At 29.3% G+C, this 15,396-nt stretch overlaps 1 protein-coding gene across 3 annotated transcripts; it reads right to left on the bottom strand.

The window, feature by feature from the left end:
• Positions 1 to 2,811: 2,811 nt before the first annotated feature.
• On the bottom strand, positions 2,812 to 14,978 carry LOC121114563 (uncharacterized). Of its 3 annotated transcripts, XM_040708561.2 has the most exons (15): positions 14,637 to 14,978; positions 14,487 to 14,559; positions 13,095 to 14,418; positions 12,934 to 13,008; positions 10,229 to 10,315; positions 10,058 to 10,159; positions 9,394 to 9,486; positions 9,258 to 9,335; positions 9,145 to 9,192; positions 8,313 to 8,387; positions 8,179 to 8,262; positions 5,885 to 5,971; positions 4,700 to 4,786; positions 4,544 to 4,633; positions 2,812 to 3,194 (listed from the first exon to the last, which is right to left on the bottom strand). In XM_040708561.2, the coding sequence occupies exons 1-15, from the start codon at positions 14,771 to 14,773 to the stop codon at positions 3,061 to 3,063; spliced, it is 2,574 nt and encodes an 857-aa protein (XP_040564495.1). In that variant the 5' UTR covers positions 14,774 to 14,978; the 3' UTR covers positions 2,812 to 3,060. The 3 variants fall into 3 exon arrangements, with proteins under 3 accessions (XP_040564495.1, XP_040564497.1, XP_040564496.1); XM_040708562.2 differs by lacking the exon at positions 5,885 to 5,971 and having other exon boundaries at positions 2,814 to 3,194; XM_040708563.2 differs by lacking the exons at positions 10,058 to 10,159; positions 10,229 to 10,315 and having other exon boundaries at positions 14,637 to 14,975.
• Positions 14,979 to 15,396: the final 418 nt, after the last annotated feature.

The raw sequence follows: 15,396 nt of genomic DNA on the forward strand, positions 1-15,396 counted from the left end.
GTTAACGTTAACGAACCAGTTTTGCGCAGACGCTTCATAAATTTATCCACGAACTGCCTGGAAGGCGTTTTATTTCAACCGACGTAATTTTCTTGCAGTTTCGTTTGAAGACTCTCCATTTTGGAAGTAAGTCTTCAGTATTTCCAAATTTTCTTCGAGCGTAAACTTAACCATTTCGTAAACCGGACACCTTTTACAAAATATTAGACATGATGAGAATGTTACTACAGCTGTCAAACGTCAAAAAAGGGATAGTTCAAAATGCAACCGTTAGATGGGCCACCCGTTATTTCAAATAGTTATGTCTTCTTCTAGAGGTACTAGGCGTATTTTTTCTGTTGCAAGCTGTACAAATCCATGATATGTCAACAATTTTTTTATATATATTTATTCAAAAGTTATGTTCTGACCTATTTTTCATTAAAAACAACTTTTAATTTATTAAAAAAAAAAATTTAGTACTGAAATCGTCGGAGGATAAAAATTATTTATCATAGTATTATCTGATGAGAAAATAAAATACTATATTATTTATTAATACAATTTGTTTAATAAAATTTCCTCCTAAATTGACTCCTCTGTGACGTCAGCAAAATAGTCAGTAAACAAAAGCAAAAAAATCCATTATCGACACACCGTATATATAGTCACCTTGCATTACATATGTTAATTAATGTAAATAAATATTAATTATTACGTAGAGTCCAGATTTGAACCCAACAATGGTTACTTAATTAGCTTGACTTATACTGGTAGGATGTATAAGCTAAAATTTTGTTATTTCTTCTTAAAATATAGAAGAAGTACTGAAATTTAACAATATTTATTATTTAGTATCAGGATCCTGTAACTTAAGAATTTGTTTCCCGGAAAATGAGAAACCCTAGTACTGATCTTACTAGTTATTAGTAGGTTCTCGTCTTGTCTCATTGGCTTTATGAGTTCTTAAAAAAAATTCCCAAACTTAAAAGGACCGTCTACATGGCATCATTTTTACTAATGTAAAACTTTAAGAATCTACCAAGCACGATCACTTTGTTGTTATTCTTAATTAAGGATCTATTTAAGTATTTATTTTCTTATAAACATTGGTCTATTTATGTGGGACGACTTTTGCGTCCTTTTCGGATGTGACCTTAAGATTAAAGAGGGTACCGGACATTAAAATTTTGGGGCTGATACATCAAATAAGAGTTATTACATTTAGTCCATTCTCTCCAGTTTGGCGGTGCTTTCTGTTCATTCAGTATAAAAACACTATAATCTAAGGTGATATTAAAAAAACAAACATATTGGATGTTTTGCTGTGTGTTTTGATTTTAAATTTGTACAAATGCTCATTAAATTTTCTTTACTTAAGCTGGTGTCATTATTGTCTAATTGCTGACAAGTGAACTCCCGTTTCTATTAGTTACAGTAAATATATCATGATATATACCAAACTGCATTTGTGTGTGCTCATAAAAGAGGTAGAGTACCCCGGAGTATTTGTTGGGTAGTTAATATTGGAAGTCTTAATTGGATTCAGAGTAGAATTGAGGATCAACATCAGAGTAATTCTTACCGGTGTCAGAAAAGCTCCCCTAAGGATAATTTGCCTTGCGAAAGTTTGCCCTGTGAATAATACTATCACTTATTTAATGACTAATGAGTTTGAACCAGAGACAAAATACACTTGAATGTTAATGTAAAAGAAATTCAACCTTAGGAATATGTTTTCTTAGTGATCAAGGAATGATTTATGAAAAAAGTGGATGTCTCACGTCTTGAATAAGGATTGCATTAGACAAAAGTAAGATAACTTTTATTATAAATATAAATTATTAACGTCGTTTTCATCTCTCTATTGCAATTATAGGTTACTCCAAATGTATTGAGATGTACAATTTCCCTCGCTTACATCTCTCATTTCCTCAAGCTCTTGTACGACTCGACCATTGAGTTCCTCCTTAAATCCTCTCCGTGATTTGCCTCATCGTATCCAATCTCCTCTTCTACTGATACATCCTGGTTCATGACGAAGAGGAAATCTCTGCTCTTACCTAATCTGATGATATGCTTGTTCGCTCTTCCATGAGTCTTTTCCAATATGAATAATTTATCATGACTACAGTCTAATGATAATTGTTAAGGGATAATTAAGGGATTTGTATTTCTTCCATTCGAATTGCAGTCGTGTTTTGTTTATATTTTTCTTTTATCTAATATTTATTAATATTATTTATTTTGTCTCTGGTTCGAACTCATTAGTCACTACAGAAATGAGATTATTATTCCCATTAAATAAAAATTTCCCAAAGACAACTTTTCCGTAGGCGAGCTCTCCTAGATCCATTCATGCCTATGACCTTGTTTATTTACATCTCCCTCTCGTAACAGCTGATTGTACCTGATCTAATGAAACGTCATGAGAACTAAGCTACTTTCCTTTAAAACATTCCTCAAATGATTAGGGTTACCTTGTTAATTTTCGCTTTCTTTTTTTTAAACGCCCAAAATGCTACCGATTAGTAAAATATCATTAAATTTTGTGAGATATCAGGATCAAACAAAATGTTAAAAACGCAAAAAAGGAACATAACTATGGAAGAAATTAAAATATATATAACTCAAATGAATGTAAATTTTTAGGGAAAAATATTTTAGACTAAAGTTTACTCTCTACCGAGTATTCGTTTTAGTTTATCAATATTTCGACCATTTTTAACTACTTTGTAAAGTTCTACAATTATCTATCACCAATATTCAACTCTGAATATTGATCCAATCTTCAAAAAAATATAAGTAATAACTCAATTTTATGAATGAAAATATGCTTATCTATCATTATATTTTTATTAAGCTGAAATTCTTAATGTGAATGCAGCAATTTACATAATATGTATATTCAGAATTTAAAAAAAAAAAACAACACACACAATGGATTTTCATTCCGTCAATGAAATAGTTAATACTTACTATATCATATACTATATATATATGTATTACATGAAATACAGTCCAGGAAAAAAACAGTTAATAGTAACACTTGGCTCCTTCTTTACAAATGTAGATTATTTATTAAAAGTTATTCGATCTTCCAACATTGTTAACATTTTCGTAGAAAGAATGTAGACTCTCACTAGACTTTTTTGTGGAGTTCGATGGAAGTGCTAAAGTTTCCTTGAATGTTGAGTATGAAGGACTTTGAGCACCTGCAAAATAATTGTAATTTTTTTAAATGAAATTATATTTAGGTTAAAGTGTTTAATGTATAAATTATATTCTATTTTGCAACTGTGAACTCTAAGCAATGATTATATGCTGTAATCTGTCCGTAATAATTATTATGAATAAATAGAACAAAGTTTTCTGTTGATGCCTTATTTATGAGTGTGCACTTAATAGTTTTGAACTGTGTGAATACTTGATCTAAGAAGTAACAATGTAGCAACGAATATGTGTACTTAAAGCTCAGCAAGTCATATTAAAAAGAATGTCTGTCTTTTGTCTGTTCATAGACGCCTAATAACTCCGAGCAATGATGGGTACTCCCATAATTAATAAATAAATAAATTTTCAAGCGAATTAAATCTATAAGCCAAGTAGCAAAACAAAGACCACATGATCAATATTTGCCTAAAATAGTTAACTGCGTGACCATTTTTTTTTTGCCCACTAGGGACTTTTTGCCCACTAGGTGTCCGCAGGCGGTGACTAGAGAATATGTAGCCCCCCGAATAAAAAGAAATTCTGAATTTTTACTGCAAAATGTAATATTTGAAATTTATTAAATTTATTGGAAATTTTTTTAAATTCTCAAAAAATTAACAGCTGTGGATAATTTTATTATATTCCAAAAAAAAATTAATATTTTGATTTTAATTTTTGAAATTTTTTTCTATAAAAAAAATAAAAAAGAATAAAGCTATTTAAGAATAGCTATGGATTTTTGAAATTCTTTTGAACAGAGGATTTTGAAAAAATCTAGTAAATATCAGTGGATTTTGGGAAAATTTTTTCCAAAAATTTTATTTTCTTCTGCAAATCTATGGATTTTTTAATTTTTTTGCGAAAATTAATATTTAAATTTTTTTTCGACCAAATTTAATTTCTTGTGAATAGATGTGGATTTTTGCATTTTTGCAAAAAATTTAATATTTAAAATTTTTTTCGAACAAATTTAATTTTTTGTAAATAGCTGTGGAGTTTTAAAAAAAAATTAATAATATTTCAAAAAACATTTCAAAAAATTTTACTTTTCGTTAACAGGATTTTTGAATTTTTTTTCCAAAAAAATATAATTTTCAATTCTTTGGATTTTTTCTCAAAAATATTTCAATAACCAAGAACCCCCCAAATAATAATAATAGTCTTGCATACGGCATGTGGAAAAATTAGAAAGGACAATTAAATATTTTTTTTAGTAGTCTTTGAAAATGATATATTGATATCATCTGTGGTATCATAAAATACGACAACATTGGGGGAAGGAGGGAGGATATACTTTCACTATTTTTTTTGTATAGTTTTGCAGCTAACTATATATAAAAAATGAACATACCTGAGGTTGTCGAATTCTGTGTTTGAAACATTTTTTGGAGAGTTGTTGTTGATCTTTTTGAGAAATTAAGTTCTTGATTGTAATAGTTTCCTAATTTGATATTTGACAGGTTATTCACAACAGAATCCAATATAAAATTAGCTTAGTAAAACTTACCTGAATATTCTTGCTGCATGCGTTTGGGGATCAAAGACATTGCTGATTCTTTCAAAATTTGATTTGCTTCATTAAAATCAACTTCATCTTAAAAAATTTAGTACAATATTTACATTAAAAAAAAAAAAAAAGAAGAGTAAAATAATACTATGTAACAATATTTTTGGCCAGTGTCTGAAAAACATATTTATTATTGCTATTTAAGCCATATAACATGAAAAGGATAATTAAAGCCTTGAGAAAATATAGGTTTAGTAATAAGAGTCCTTAAGAAAAATTAAAAGTTTTTAAATTATGATTATAATTCGGTTATATTTCGACGATAAAGAACTCTCATAAAAAACCAAAACCAAAGACAATTGATAAAACATTACAGTGTATTAAAAAATAATTAATATTGATTACAATTCCTAGAAAATAGGTCCAATCATACAAAAAAAAAAAAAAATGTGAAATAAAGGATTTTATTTGAAATCCAATTTTTTTTTACAGTACAAAATAATTAACCTTATAATGCCAAATACAATCATTTGCCTTTAAAAAAAAGTCTTTTTGATTGATTAATCAGGGGCGTCCTGAGGTTTATATCTTTTTGGAGAGAGAGTTGGTTATTTGAATTTTTTTTTTTTAAATCCAGAGCTATTCAAAAATATTTCAAAATATGAAATTTTTTGGAAAAAAATTCATAGCTATTCACAAAAAATAATTGAATTTTGTAAAATAAATTTACAGCTTCTCTCGAAAAATTTCAAATATTAAATTATTAAAAAAAAATTAAAATATTAAATTATTTGAAAAAATAATTAAATATTAAATTTATTGGAAAGAAAAATCAACTATTAAATTATTTGAGTCAATTTATGAATTGAAAAATTGTCAAATTGTTTTGAACAGAAATTTTGTTCAGAATTTTGAAAACTTAGCTATGATATTCAGAATTTGAAAAAAAAAATGAACATTGAAATAATTGATTCTTTATTTTACTCCATTTTTCTTTGGTTAGTTACATTTATTAGAAATTCTTATCAAGTCAACCTAATAAATAGTTAATCTCCTATTATTAATTCACTTTGAAATGTAGTTCTGAATGTCTTAAATATTAATAATAAATAAGGGTTTCAGAGCAAGGGCAATTGTAATGAGTGAATGTTATTTGCCTTACGGACCCATAAATAATAAACTTACCACTTGATGATGTACTTTGTCTTGAAAACGTAGAAACCTCCGTTGTGTCTCTTGCTATTCTATTTGAATCGTTATATTCATTTTTAACTGAAAAAAATACACCAAGAGTTAGATTTTTGCACATATTTATTCTTTGAGTACATATATTCAACAATTTCGATTTGCTTAACGTTCCTCAAAGTTTATCTGCAGTAGTGCTGAAAGGCCAGTATCCTTTGATATAGGCGTCTGTTGGGTGATTATAATTGGAATTTTTAAGAAAAAAAAATCCAAAAATTGAATCTAAAATATCAAACTTTTTTGAAAAAAAAGTTCAAATATCCATAGCTTTTATATAGGAGTTGAGAAAAATTTCAAATATCAAATTTTTCGGAAAAAAATTTCAAAAATCTACAGCTATTCACAGAAAATTATATTTTTTTGAAATAAACTTTTCAAAAATCCAGAGTTGTTTACAAAAAATTAAATTTTTTGGATAAAAAAATACAAATATCAGATTTTTCGAAGGAACATTTCATAAATCCAAAGCTAATTGGAGAAAATTAAATGTTTTGGAGGAAAAAAAATTTACAATTAAACTAAATTTGAAATGTTAAGTTTTTTGAAAAAAATATAAGATGTTAAATTTTTTAGTTAAGAGGAAAAATTCCTTTAATTGGGGGGCGGGGGCTACCAGCCCACCCCCTCCGAACGCCCTTATATAAATATTACTATACACGCTACAAAATATTGACACAGTCTAGGAAAAGGAATACGATAAGGTAAAAAAAAAAAGAAGGTAATTCGATCAAAAATGAACCAAATTATTTATCAAGAAGTCTTTTGATTGTTTTAGGAGAAAAAGTAAGCTGACCCAATCATTTTTTTGAAAGTCACCTCATATCAAAAGCAGCCCCCCAAAAAAAAAAAAAAAAAAAATGAGATTTTTTTTGATATAGTTAAGTTGTAGAAAAAAGTCCTAAAAAAATTTCAAAGTATTTTTTAAATTATCTTATAAGTTTAAAGCATTGAATCGATATTGGATTTAAATTCCACAAGATTATATATAAATATATATTTAATTTTTTGTAGGGGAAAGTGGCGTGGTTTTAGGATTTTTTTGAAAAAAGTCCTAAAAAATTTCAAATATTAAATTATCTTGTAAAAAGCAGAAATTCCTTAATTTCTTGATGGCTACAGGCTCTCCAGCCCACCCCCTGCAGACACTCCACCTATGTGCTTGCTAGATGCAGAGTGGGATTTGTATTCATTTACTTCCGATTATAGCTGCTTGTAGCTACTATAACAAAACGTAACGACAGCTAAGCAGCTCTTCTCCCAAACATTCCTCAAATTGTCAGGGTGAACAAGTCATTTAAGTTTTTGTTTTTTACCAATCTGTAAGGTTATATTTTCTGCTACTCTAGCTATAGCATATCTGATGATTCTCCTTTTTTAATTTTAACAAGGGTATTATTTAATAAGTCAATAGATCCCAATGTATCAACTCACTAGTATTTAAGAAAATCCCTATTATTTTTTGTTTTTTGAAGAAAAAGTTGCAAGATACAATAGAGGTGATGTACGTGTGTACAATGTTCAGTCTTGTTTCAGCCCTTTCTTCGGATTCTACAAAGTGGCTATAACTACCATCAACTTATGACTAGATAAATAATGTAGGACTTTTGATTACTTTTTCGCTATAATTATATGTAGGCGGCCATTTTTATTGCAGTTAAAATTCGAAAAATCATCATTTTGTCCAAATGTCCATTTTAACCGATGGAACATGAGCTTTGTTTACTTTTATAAGTTTGTAAACAAAGCGGCAGAGAGTGGCGCCCTCTTGCAGCAAAATAATACTTCCTGAATGATGATATTATTTAATACAAAATATAGGTATATTAATCACTTCGAGGGCGCTCTTAAAAACTTATTTTAATCCCCCAAGCTTCCAGACCGTCTCACAATATATTTATGCTCACACCTTAATGACGTAACTAACTTCTTTATGGTCCCACCACCTTGCTAATAATATTTTTTGTTTAGTTAGCTCTATTGATTTATCTTAATGATTGTGTATAATTACATTTAAGAAATTTTGATATCTAAAAACATATGTGAAATGTTTTATGCTTTCGAAAACTACCAAATACTTTTCTGCAGCAATCTTTAATCATGAGTATATAAAATATACTTTGATTTAATCGGCTCTAAGGTATCTTAGTATAGATGGCTACTTTTTTTCATGCCAATTTTTAGTACTGATTTACAGTTCTGAAAATAAAATCACATAACCCCTATATTATACGGACCTGAACTTTGTCTAAGAAGCTCTGTTTTTTTCGGTAATGTATTAGTTTCTGTATACGAGAGATTTGTTCGAGCCATGTATTCATCTAATAGAAGAAATGTCTAAATTTATCAATATTTTGGAGAGAGAACTTACCATTATTTGGTGTTCCTGATTGAGGTGATTCCATCACACGATTCCTTTGACTTAAAGGAGTGTAAGCCTGATAACCTATAATATAGTAAGTAAAAAAACGTAGATCATTCACAAACCCTCAATTATGGATATTCAGGGGCGTCTGCAGAGGATGGGCTTGTGAGGCTATACCGCTCTCCCAAATTAAAGAATTTTTACTTTTTACTACAAAATGTAATATTTGAAATTTATTTACAAAAAAATTAAATTTTTGTAAACAACTGTGGATTTTTGAAAAAAAAATTCCCAAAAACTTTATTTTCTTGAGAATAGCTTTTTGCAAAAAGATTAACATTTAAAAAAATTTTCAACACATTTAGTTTTTTCTAAAAAACTATAGATTTTTGAAATTTTAACCAAAAAATTTAGTAATAATTGAAATTTTAACCAAAAAATTTGTAATATTTGAAAAAAATTCCCAAAAATTTTATTTTTTGTTAACAGCAGTAGATTTTTGCAAATTTTTGAGAATTATTGTAGATTTTTGAAATTTCTTTTTCATAAAAAATTTAATTTCTTGAGAATAGCAATAGATTTTTGAAATTTTTTTCCACAGAATTTAATTTTTTATGAATAGCTGTGGATTTTGAATATTTTTTCCATAAATTTATTATTTGAAATTTTTTTCCAAAAAATTTTAATTTTTGCATATTTAAAAAAAAAAAATAATATTTTGAATTTTTTTCCAAGATATTTTTAACTTTCGCATATTTTTATCAAAAAAATTCCCCACCCCCACAAAAAAATGAAAAAATAATACTGGCAACGCCCCTGATTTTAAAACTGCCAATACTTGACATATGTTCTCGAATTGGACGATACCCGGACTCATGACTATCTCCTAAAATAAAAGAAAAACACTTAGTTTAATCATTTGTTAACTTGTATGCAATATTTGATAATTACGAGAGTCTGCAATGCTTGGCAATCGTTCCGAATCATACGTAAAGTGTTTTATTTCTTTTTGTCTATCAACAACTTCCACTATAGATACAAACGAACAGCACATTAGGATTGAATTAATTTGTAGACTATTATTTACCTTGATTTCCTAGACTTGATAATCTCATGGACGTATTGCCTCTTATTGTAGTTTCTATAGATGCGTTATTTGTCTGATTGGAGTTATTTCTTTCTACAGTAAATATATCTGATCAGTGCTTACGTTTATGTTTTAAAATAGTGTTGTGTCGACTCGACTCAAACGGTGAGTTTATTTTTAAAGTGAAAAAAAACCTGAATCGACTTCATGTTTTTATAAAGTCGACATTAAACCTCATCAAAGGTTCCTATGTCATTTATTAATCCATCCCAATTTCTAGTGAGGTTCTTTTAATTATCTGAAGAGGCAAACTAAACATACACAACAGTTTTGTGACGAATTAGACGATTTTTTAATAATATTAGTGCTAAAATAATATATAGGCAATGGGTTAGCGTAGCTATTTAGTTTTTTTACTTTTCTAATTTATCGACACAAAACTATTTTAAAAAAGATTAAAAATCATTTTTTATGAAGAAAACCATGTAACAGCATCACCTCAAATAATCAATGATCGTAGAATAAATAGTACTTCATGAATATATTTCAAATGAACTGCATGAGTGACAACCAGTATTAGTCAATTCAGAGTCTTTTTTCATTTTTTTGAAAATATTACAGCGGCATTGGAATGAAAGATGCTGGATGGCTGTGTAATTATTACCTGAATGGCAGATAGTATTTCCACTTGCGTTTGGGCCAACTAAACTTGTTTCTCTGCTTCCCACAAGAAGGTTCGTTTGACTATACTCAAGATGTTCTATACCTTTTTTATCCATGTTAATAATTTTATCTAATTAGGCAATTTTTAGGATAGGAAGTGAGACAAAATTACCTGATGCAGACTTTTGATTAGATTCTGTGTAAAATACTGATGTACCTTTCGTTGGAAGATCATTTGGATCCTTGGTCTTCACTAGTTCTACAGGAACAAAAATATATTAATTCCAGTTATAGTTGTGCCATTTTCAGGGTCTAATCCCAAATGATGGCTTATTGAAAATATAAAATAAAAGTCCTTGAAGGGAATTAAAAAAAAATTATTCAATCTTGGGCAAATGAAGTTATGTTTCACTAAAGACTACTGAGGGATTATCTGACATTACCGTGCAAGTTATTTGACTTTGAATGAGGAAGAAGGAGAAATATAATTTATTATTTTGAGTAAATTAATAATTTAATTAATGGTGATTAATATCTAATCATAAATCTTTTAGCATCTTGAAATATATTCAATATGTTCTAAATGATAATTATTTAACTACAAACAGTTATGTACATATTATGGTAACTATTTAAGCCTGATAATTTGCTTGTGTGTTAAACTATGTCAGAAATTGATAATAGTGTTAGGTTTCGGATTGAAAATCTTAGAGTGATCTGAAAAGTTATAGCTTGAACTAATTCGGTCCAACTTTGGTTTAGATTTGTCTTGTAGTAAATTTTGGTTTTAAAAAAAAACGAGAAAGTTTATCTATATGAATATATGAAAAATAGTCTCTGGACCCACTGTATATAATGCTACCTGATGCATCCCATAAACATATTTTGATCTAAAAAGTAACAATATATATGAAATATTTAAGACAAGTGCATGCATACAATGTTTTTGCTTTTATGTTTCTTCTCTAAGGTATATATTATATATTTAAATAAAATATAAAGGCTGGTATGTAAAAATGAATTAACTCTCGCAAGCTTTCTTTTAAGTAAGAGGACTAGAGACTAAAGAACTCATCAGTTATCCTTCATACTATCTCAAACTCTTATTATTATAATTTCATTTTTGAGGAGAGCATAAATATGTGATATGAATTGGTATAAGTATTGGGTAGCTACGTGTCAGTGTACACATTAAAAAATGAGAGTAACACTGAAGATTTCTTGGGGATTTATCTTCCATATTATTAAAGCAAAATTTGTCTTCTGGGCAATATCAGCTACTACCACTAGTTTAGTTTCGAATAAATAAGAGTATACGTATTAGCATAGTAAAAATATTCATTTTGGAGGTATTTCGATTTCTATTAGAAATGAACTACAGTCCACTAAATAAAGATTATATAAATTATTAACATTTATTTCATAATATTATTAAAAAGAAAAGTTTATTTAATAATTGAATATTTATTGAATAAACTGCATTTCATTTCTAATAGAACATGAACCAATCAAATAAAGTATGTTATCCGCCAGGTGGCGTGACACTACGTAGTTTATGGGCGTAACAAAAATAAATCAAAATGGAATATCCTTTATAGTTATTTTTCCTTGCGCCCCAAATGCAATTTTTAATTTATTAATAATAAATATATTGAATAATATTATCCTTCGGGGAGTTGTATTGTTTTTCCGAATGACAGCCCCACTCTCAATCGTTTGCATCTCCCCTCCAAAATAACCCACAGCGTATTTACATACGTTGTCGGATAATTTCTGAGTTGAGGAATCGAGAAAATAAAATATGATCCATGAGGACAAAGGTGAGGTCATGGTTAAAAAACATCGTAATTTAAAGAAAAGTTCAGTCTAAAGCTTTTTTCATAATTCATTACTTTTCAGAAATACTTTGTCCACAACAAGTTCAAAAGATTTATTAGAATGGGGTAATGGTCTTCCCTTAAATCAATCTGTAACTCTCTTTCTTCCTCATTAGCAATAATAGCAGCCATTCGACCTAAATTTAGACTAGGACATTATTACTAGTATTATGTTGGTCCTTATTAAGAACCGAGGACTGCGGTTCTCGTCCTGTTCGATCCCATCCTATCCAGTCCCTCTTGTCAGTTACTAAAGAAGGTAAAATCAATCCCTTGTGACGTCAATGAGGGTGTGTTTCCTCATTATAATTATTCCCTTATATAATAATCAATTATATAACCAAGTAACAATATAATATGTTCATATTATATTGAATTATAATGAAAAATATAATTCTTTTTTGCAAGATATCCGCAATAATCTTAATGCATATTTAATATATCCCAAAGACTGACGGTCCTAAGGACTGACAAGACCGGTCCTACGACTGGACTGAACTGAATAAATCAGGACCGACACAACACTATTTATTACAACTCTACATGTATGCTTACTTAAAATAAAGAACATAATAAATTGAAGGCAAGTCCTTACCAATGGACACCATATATGTTAATGATAATTTTGAGATATGATTGACTTAAAATTTAGATTAGTAACAATAGTTTTCCAAAAATATATTCATTAGCAACAATTTTTAATAGCATTATTTACTTTGAGTTTTATTATGAACTATAACTGGGGAATAGTCTGGTCCTTTTTTTTTTTAAATTTGAATTAATTTCCAACTTTTTTTTTAAATTTTTTACTTATTTTTTAATAAAATGAAATGCAGGGCCCATTGGTTAAAAAATCCAATATTTTTTCAATAGACTTTTCTTAAAGAATATGTATTTATCAGTTTAAATAGTTACTAATTTCAAATAATCTACTCTGCGCCGGGCTCTGAGCAAATGCTCCACTCCTAATACCGGCAATGATTCCTAATTATTAAATTACCTTTTCCATCATTTGAAGAAATTTCAAGATGAGTGGTTTTATGATTAGCTGGGCGATATGCAGGATTATATTTTTCTGAAATGAATAAAAACGATTTACTACTCAACATAAAATATATTTGAATAAATATAATTTATTAAGAGCCCTAATGGAAACCGTACCTGTGGTATAAGATCCTTCATTTATCTGACTCCAGGTTAATTTACGATTTTCTTTCTCAATATCTGGTGAACGTGTAAAAGTGCTGAAATTCAGCGCTGCATCTTCTCTTTTTTGCTCCTTGACGCTACCATTAAGGATGGATATGGAGTTATTATGATTGAAAATATTATCTTCCACGATGGTTGTCTCGTCTAATGTCAGGGGCTGTAGGACTTTTGTTTCTCCTTCTTTTGGATAATAATTATTAGGATGGTCATCATCCTTTTTCCCACAGCAACATTTGTAAATGTAATAGCCAATACAACATCCCAGGACTAAAAAGACTATTATTCCTCCGAGAATATACCCCAAAATGGAAGAGTTTGACAATTTAGAGACAGTGCTCTGGATTGAATTTGTTGGTGAATCTGGCTCTGATTGAGATGGAACAATTGACTCTGGTCGAGATGGAACAATTGACTCTGGTTGAGATGGAACAATTGACTCTGATTGAGATGGACCAATTGGTGGTGGGACTGGAATGATAGCTTCCACATCATTGGTTGCCTTTTTAAAAACAATTGGAACCTTAAACGGCTCTCGAATATTTGCTATATCCACAGACAAGTAGTTTTCTTCCACAAGAAGTGTATTCATATCAATTGAATCAGGGGGAATATTCAATTTCACAGTATATTCAGAGTCCCCAGTACTCATTATTTTCGTTGAGGAGAATCCATTTCCATTAGTTTCTCCGGGATGTAGCTTAATCCCTCCGACTTTCCAGAAAACATTTTCGACTCTCGGCTCCGGATAAGACTTAAAATCTGACTCTATAATGATTTCTTTATCTATATTTTCTTGTAAAGTATAGTAAATCGTTTGAGAATGAAATTCAAAGTCAACCATATGAAGGTTGATACCATCAGCCTGATCCTCAATATTTTCATTAATATAACAAGTGAGACGCTTGTGATTATCTTCCATAACCGGTTCATAATTAAGAATTTGTTCCCATTGGTTAACATCAGTTTGTACATAAGGATTGTCATTGGAAATCACTTCATTTCCAACTCTCCACTGAAGAGAACTCCCGGGATAGTTCATATACTCCTTTTCAGAATCTACAGAAACATGACAAGATATATTTAATCCATCTCCACGTTGAAAATACACGTCTCCAAAATAATCTGTCATCTCTACAAAAAGTTCCATAGGAGGAGATATTTCGAAAGTGTTTAATATTTCTATATCTCCGTACCAAGTTTCATCCTGGCATGACCATTGTCCATAATGCTCATCCTCAAGAGGAGAAAAACTCAAGTGACAAACATTCCCAATTCGCTGCAATTGTAAAATAAATAAATGTCTTCGTCGTATAGAAATAAATGTCTAGAGACAATCGTACATACTTTAATTTTAATCCCTTGATGCCTCTCGCAATTTGTATCTCCATCATAAGCACAGACCCTTTTCCCTCGTGCACTGGTTTTTAACAAATAGGTAAAATAAAAGAAAATTGATGATTGTACTTGACTCACTAGGAGTACATTTAACATTACCTCGTAAATAAACAGGCGTCCCCTTCAATGCTACATTCAATCTTCAGCTCATCACCCGTGACGCCACGAATCTCCTCCAATGCAAGCCCCTTTTGTATAAATATTAAGGAATATACTAATAGAAACACTTTGAGCATTTTGAAATTTTCGTACAACTAAATAGTATGTGTGGTAAATCTATTTCATGAGTTATACATAGATAAGGCCAAACGTTCTTCTGTTTGTTCAAGAGCATTCCAAAAAATTGATACAAGACTATGTATACACATAGTATTTATACAATATTTAATTTAAAATTCTGAGGGACTTCTAATAGTAAGTACATGAAGAATTACTACTACTGATAAAAGTGTAAATAAAGTACAAGAAAAACCTTAATTCAGCCTTCACTGATAACAACGGACTAGTTCTCAAATCATGCTTCTTAAAAATAGATTCTAGAAGTGGAATGAACTCATCTGGATTTCCTCACTACATACAAAATATATTATAAGGAAAATGACTTTAAAATAGTGTTGTGTCGACTCGACTTCAATAATAAATAACCTCTTAAGAGATTTTACACGAGATATTTCGTTTTCAATTTTTCTTCTTTTTTTTTGCAGCCGATGCGATAACTCGACTGAAAAAAAAACATTAGACAACATATAACGAGTAAGATATAAGCAAACCGATTCGGAATTCGAGTGTTTCGAAAGATAATCAGTCGATATATATATATGGAATTTGAAATAATGAGTAATCAATTTGTTAGGTTAAC

Source organism: Lepeophtheirus salmonis, chromosome 3 (genome assembly GCF_016086655.4).
Source record: "Lepeophtheirus salmonis chromosome 3, UVic_Lsal_1.4, whole genome shotgun sequence".
NCBI lineage: Eukaryota > Metazoa > Arthropoda > Copepoda > Siphonostomatoida > Caligidae > Lepeophtheirus > Lepeophtheirus salmonis.

What these genes read in the sequence shown, in the direction of transcription:
- LOC121114563 (XM_040708561.2), bottom strand. Translation starts at nt 14,773, where the DNA reads ATGCTCAAAGTGTTTCTATTAGTATATTCCTTAATATTTATACAAAAG. An exon ending in ATCAAGGGATTAAAATTAAA is followed by an intron (nt 14,419 to 14,486) that starts GTATGTACGATT and finishes TTACAATTGCAG; the next exon opens with CGAATTGGGAATGTTTGTCA. An exon ending in ATCAAGTCTAGGAAATCAAG is followed by an intron (nt 9,336 to 9,393) that starts GTAAATAATAGT and finishes TTGTATCTATAG; the next exon opens with TGGAAGTTGTTGATAGACAA.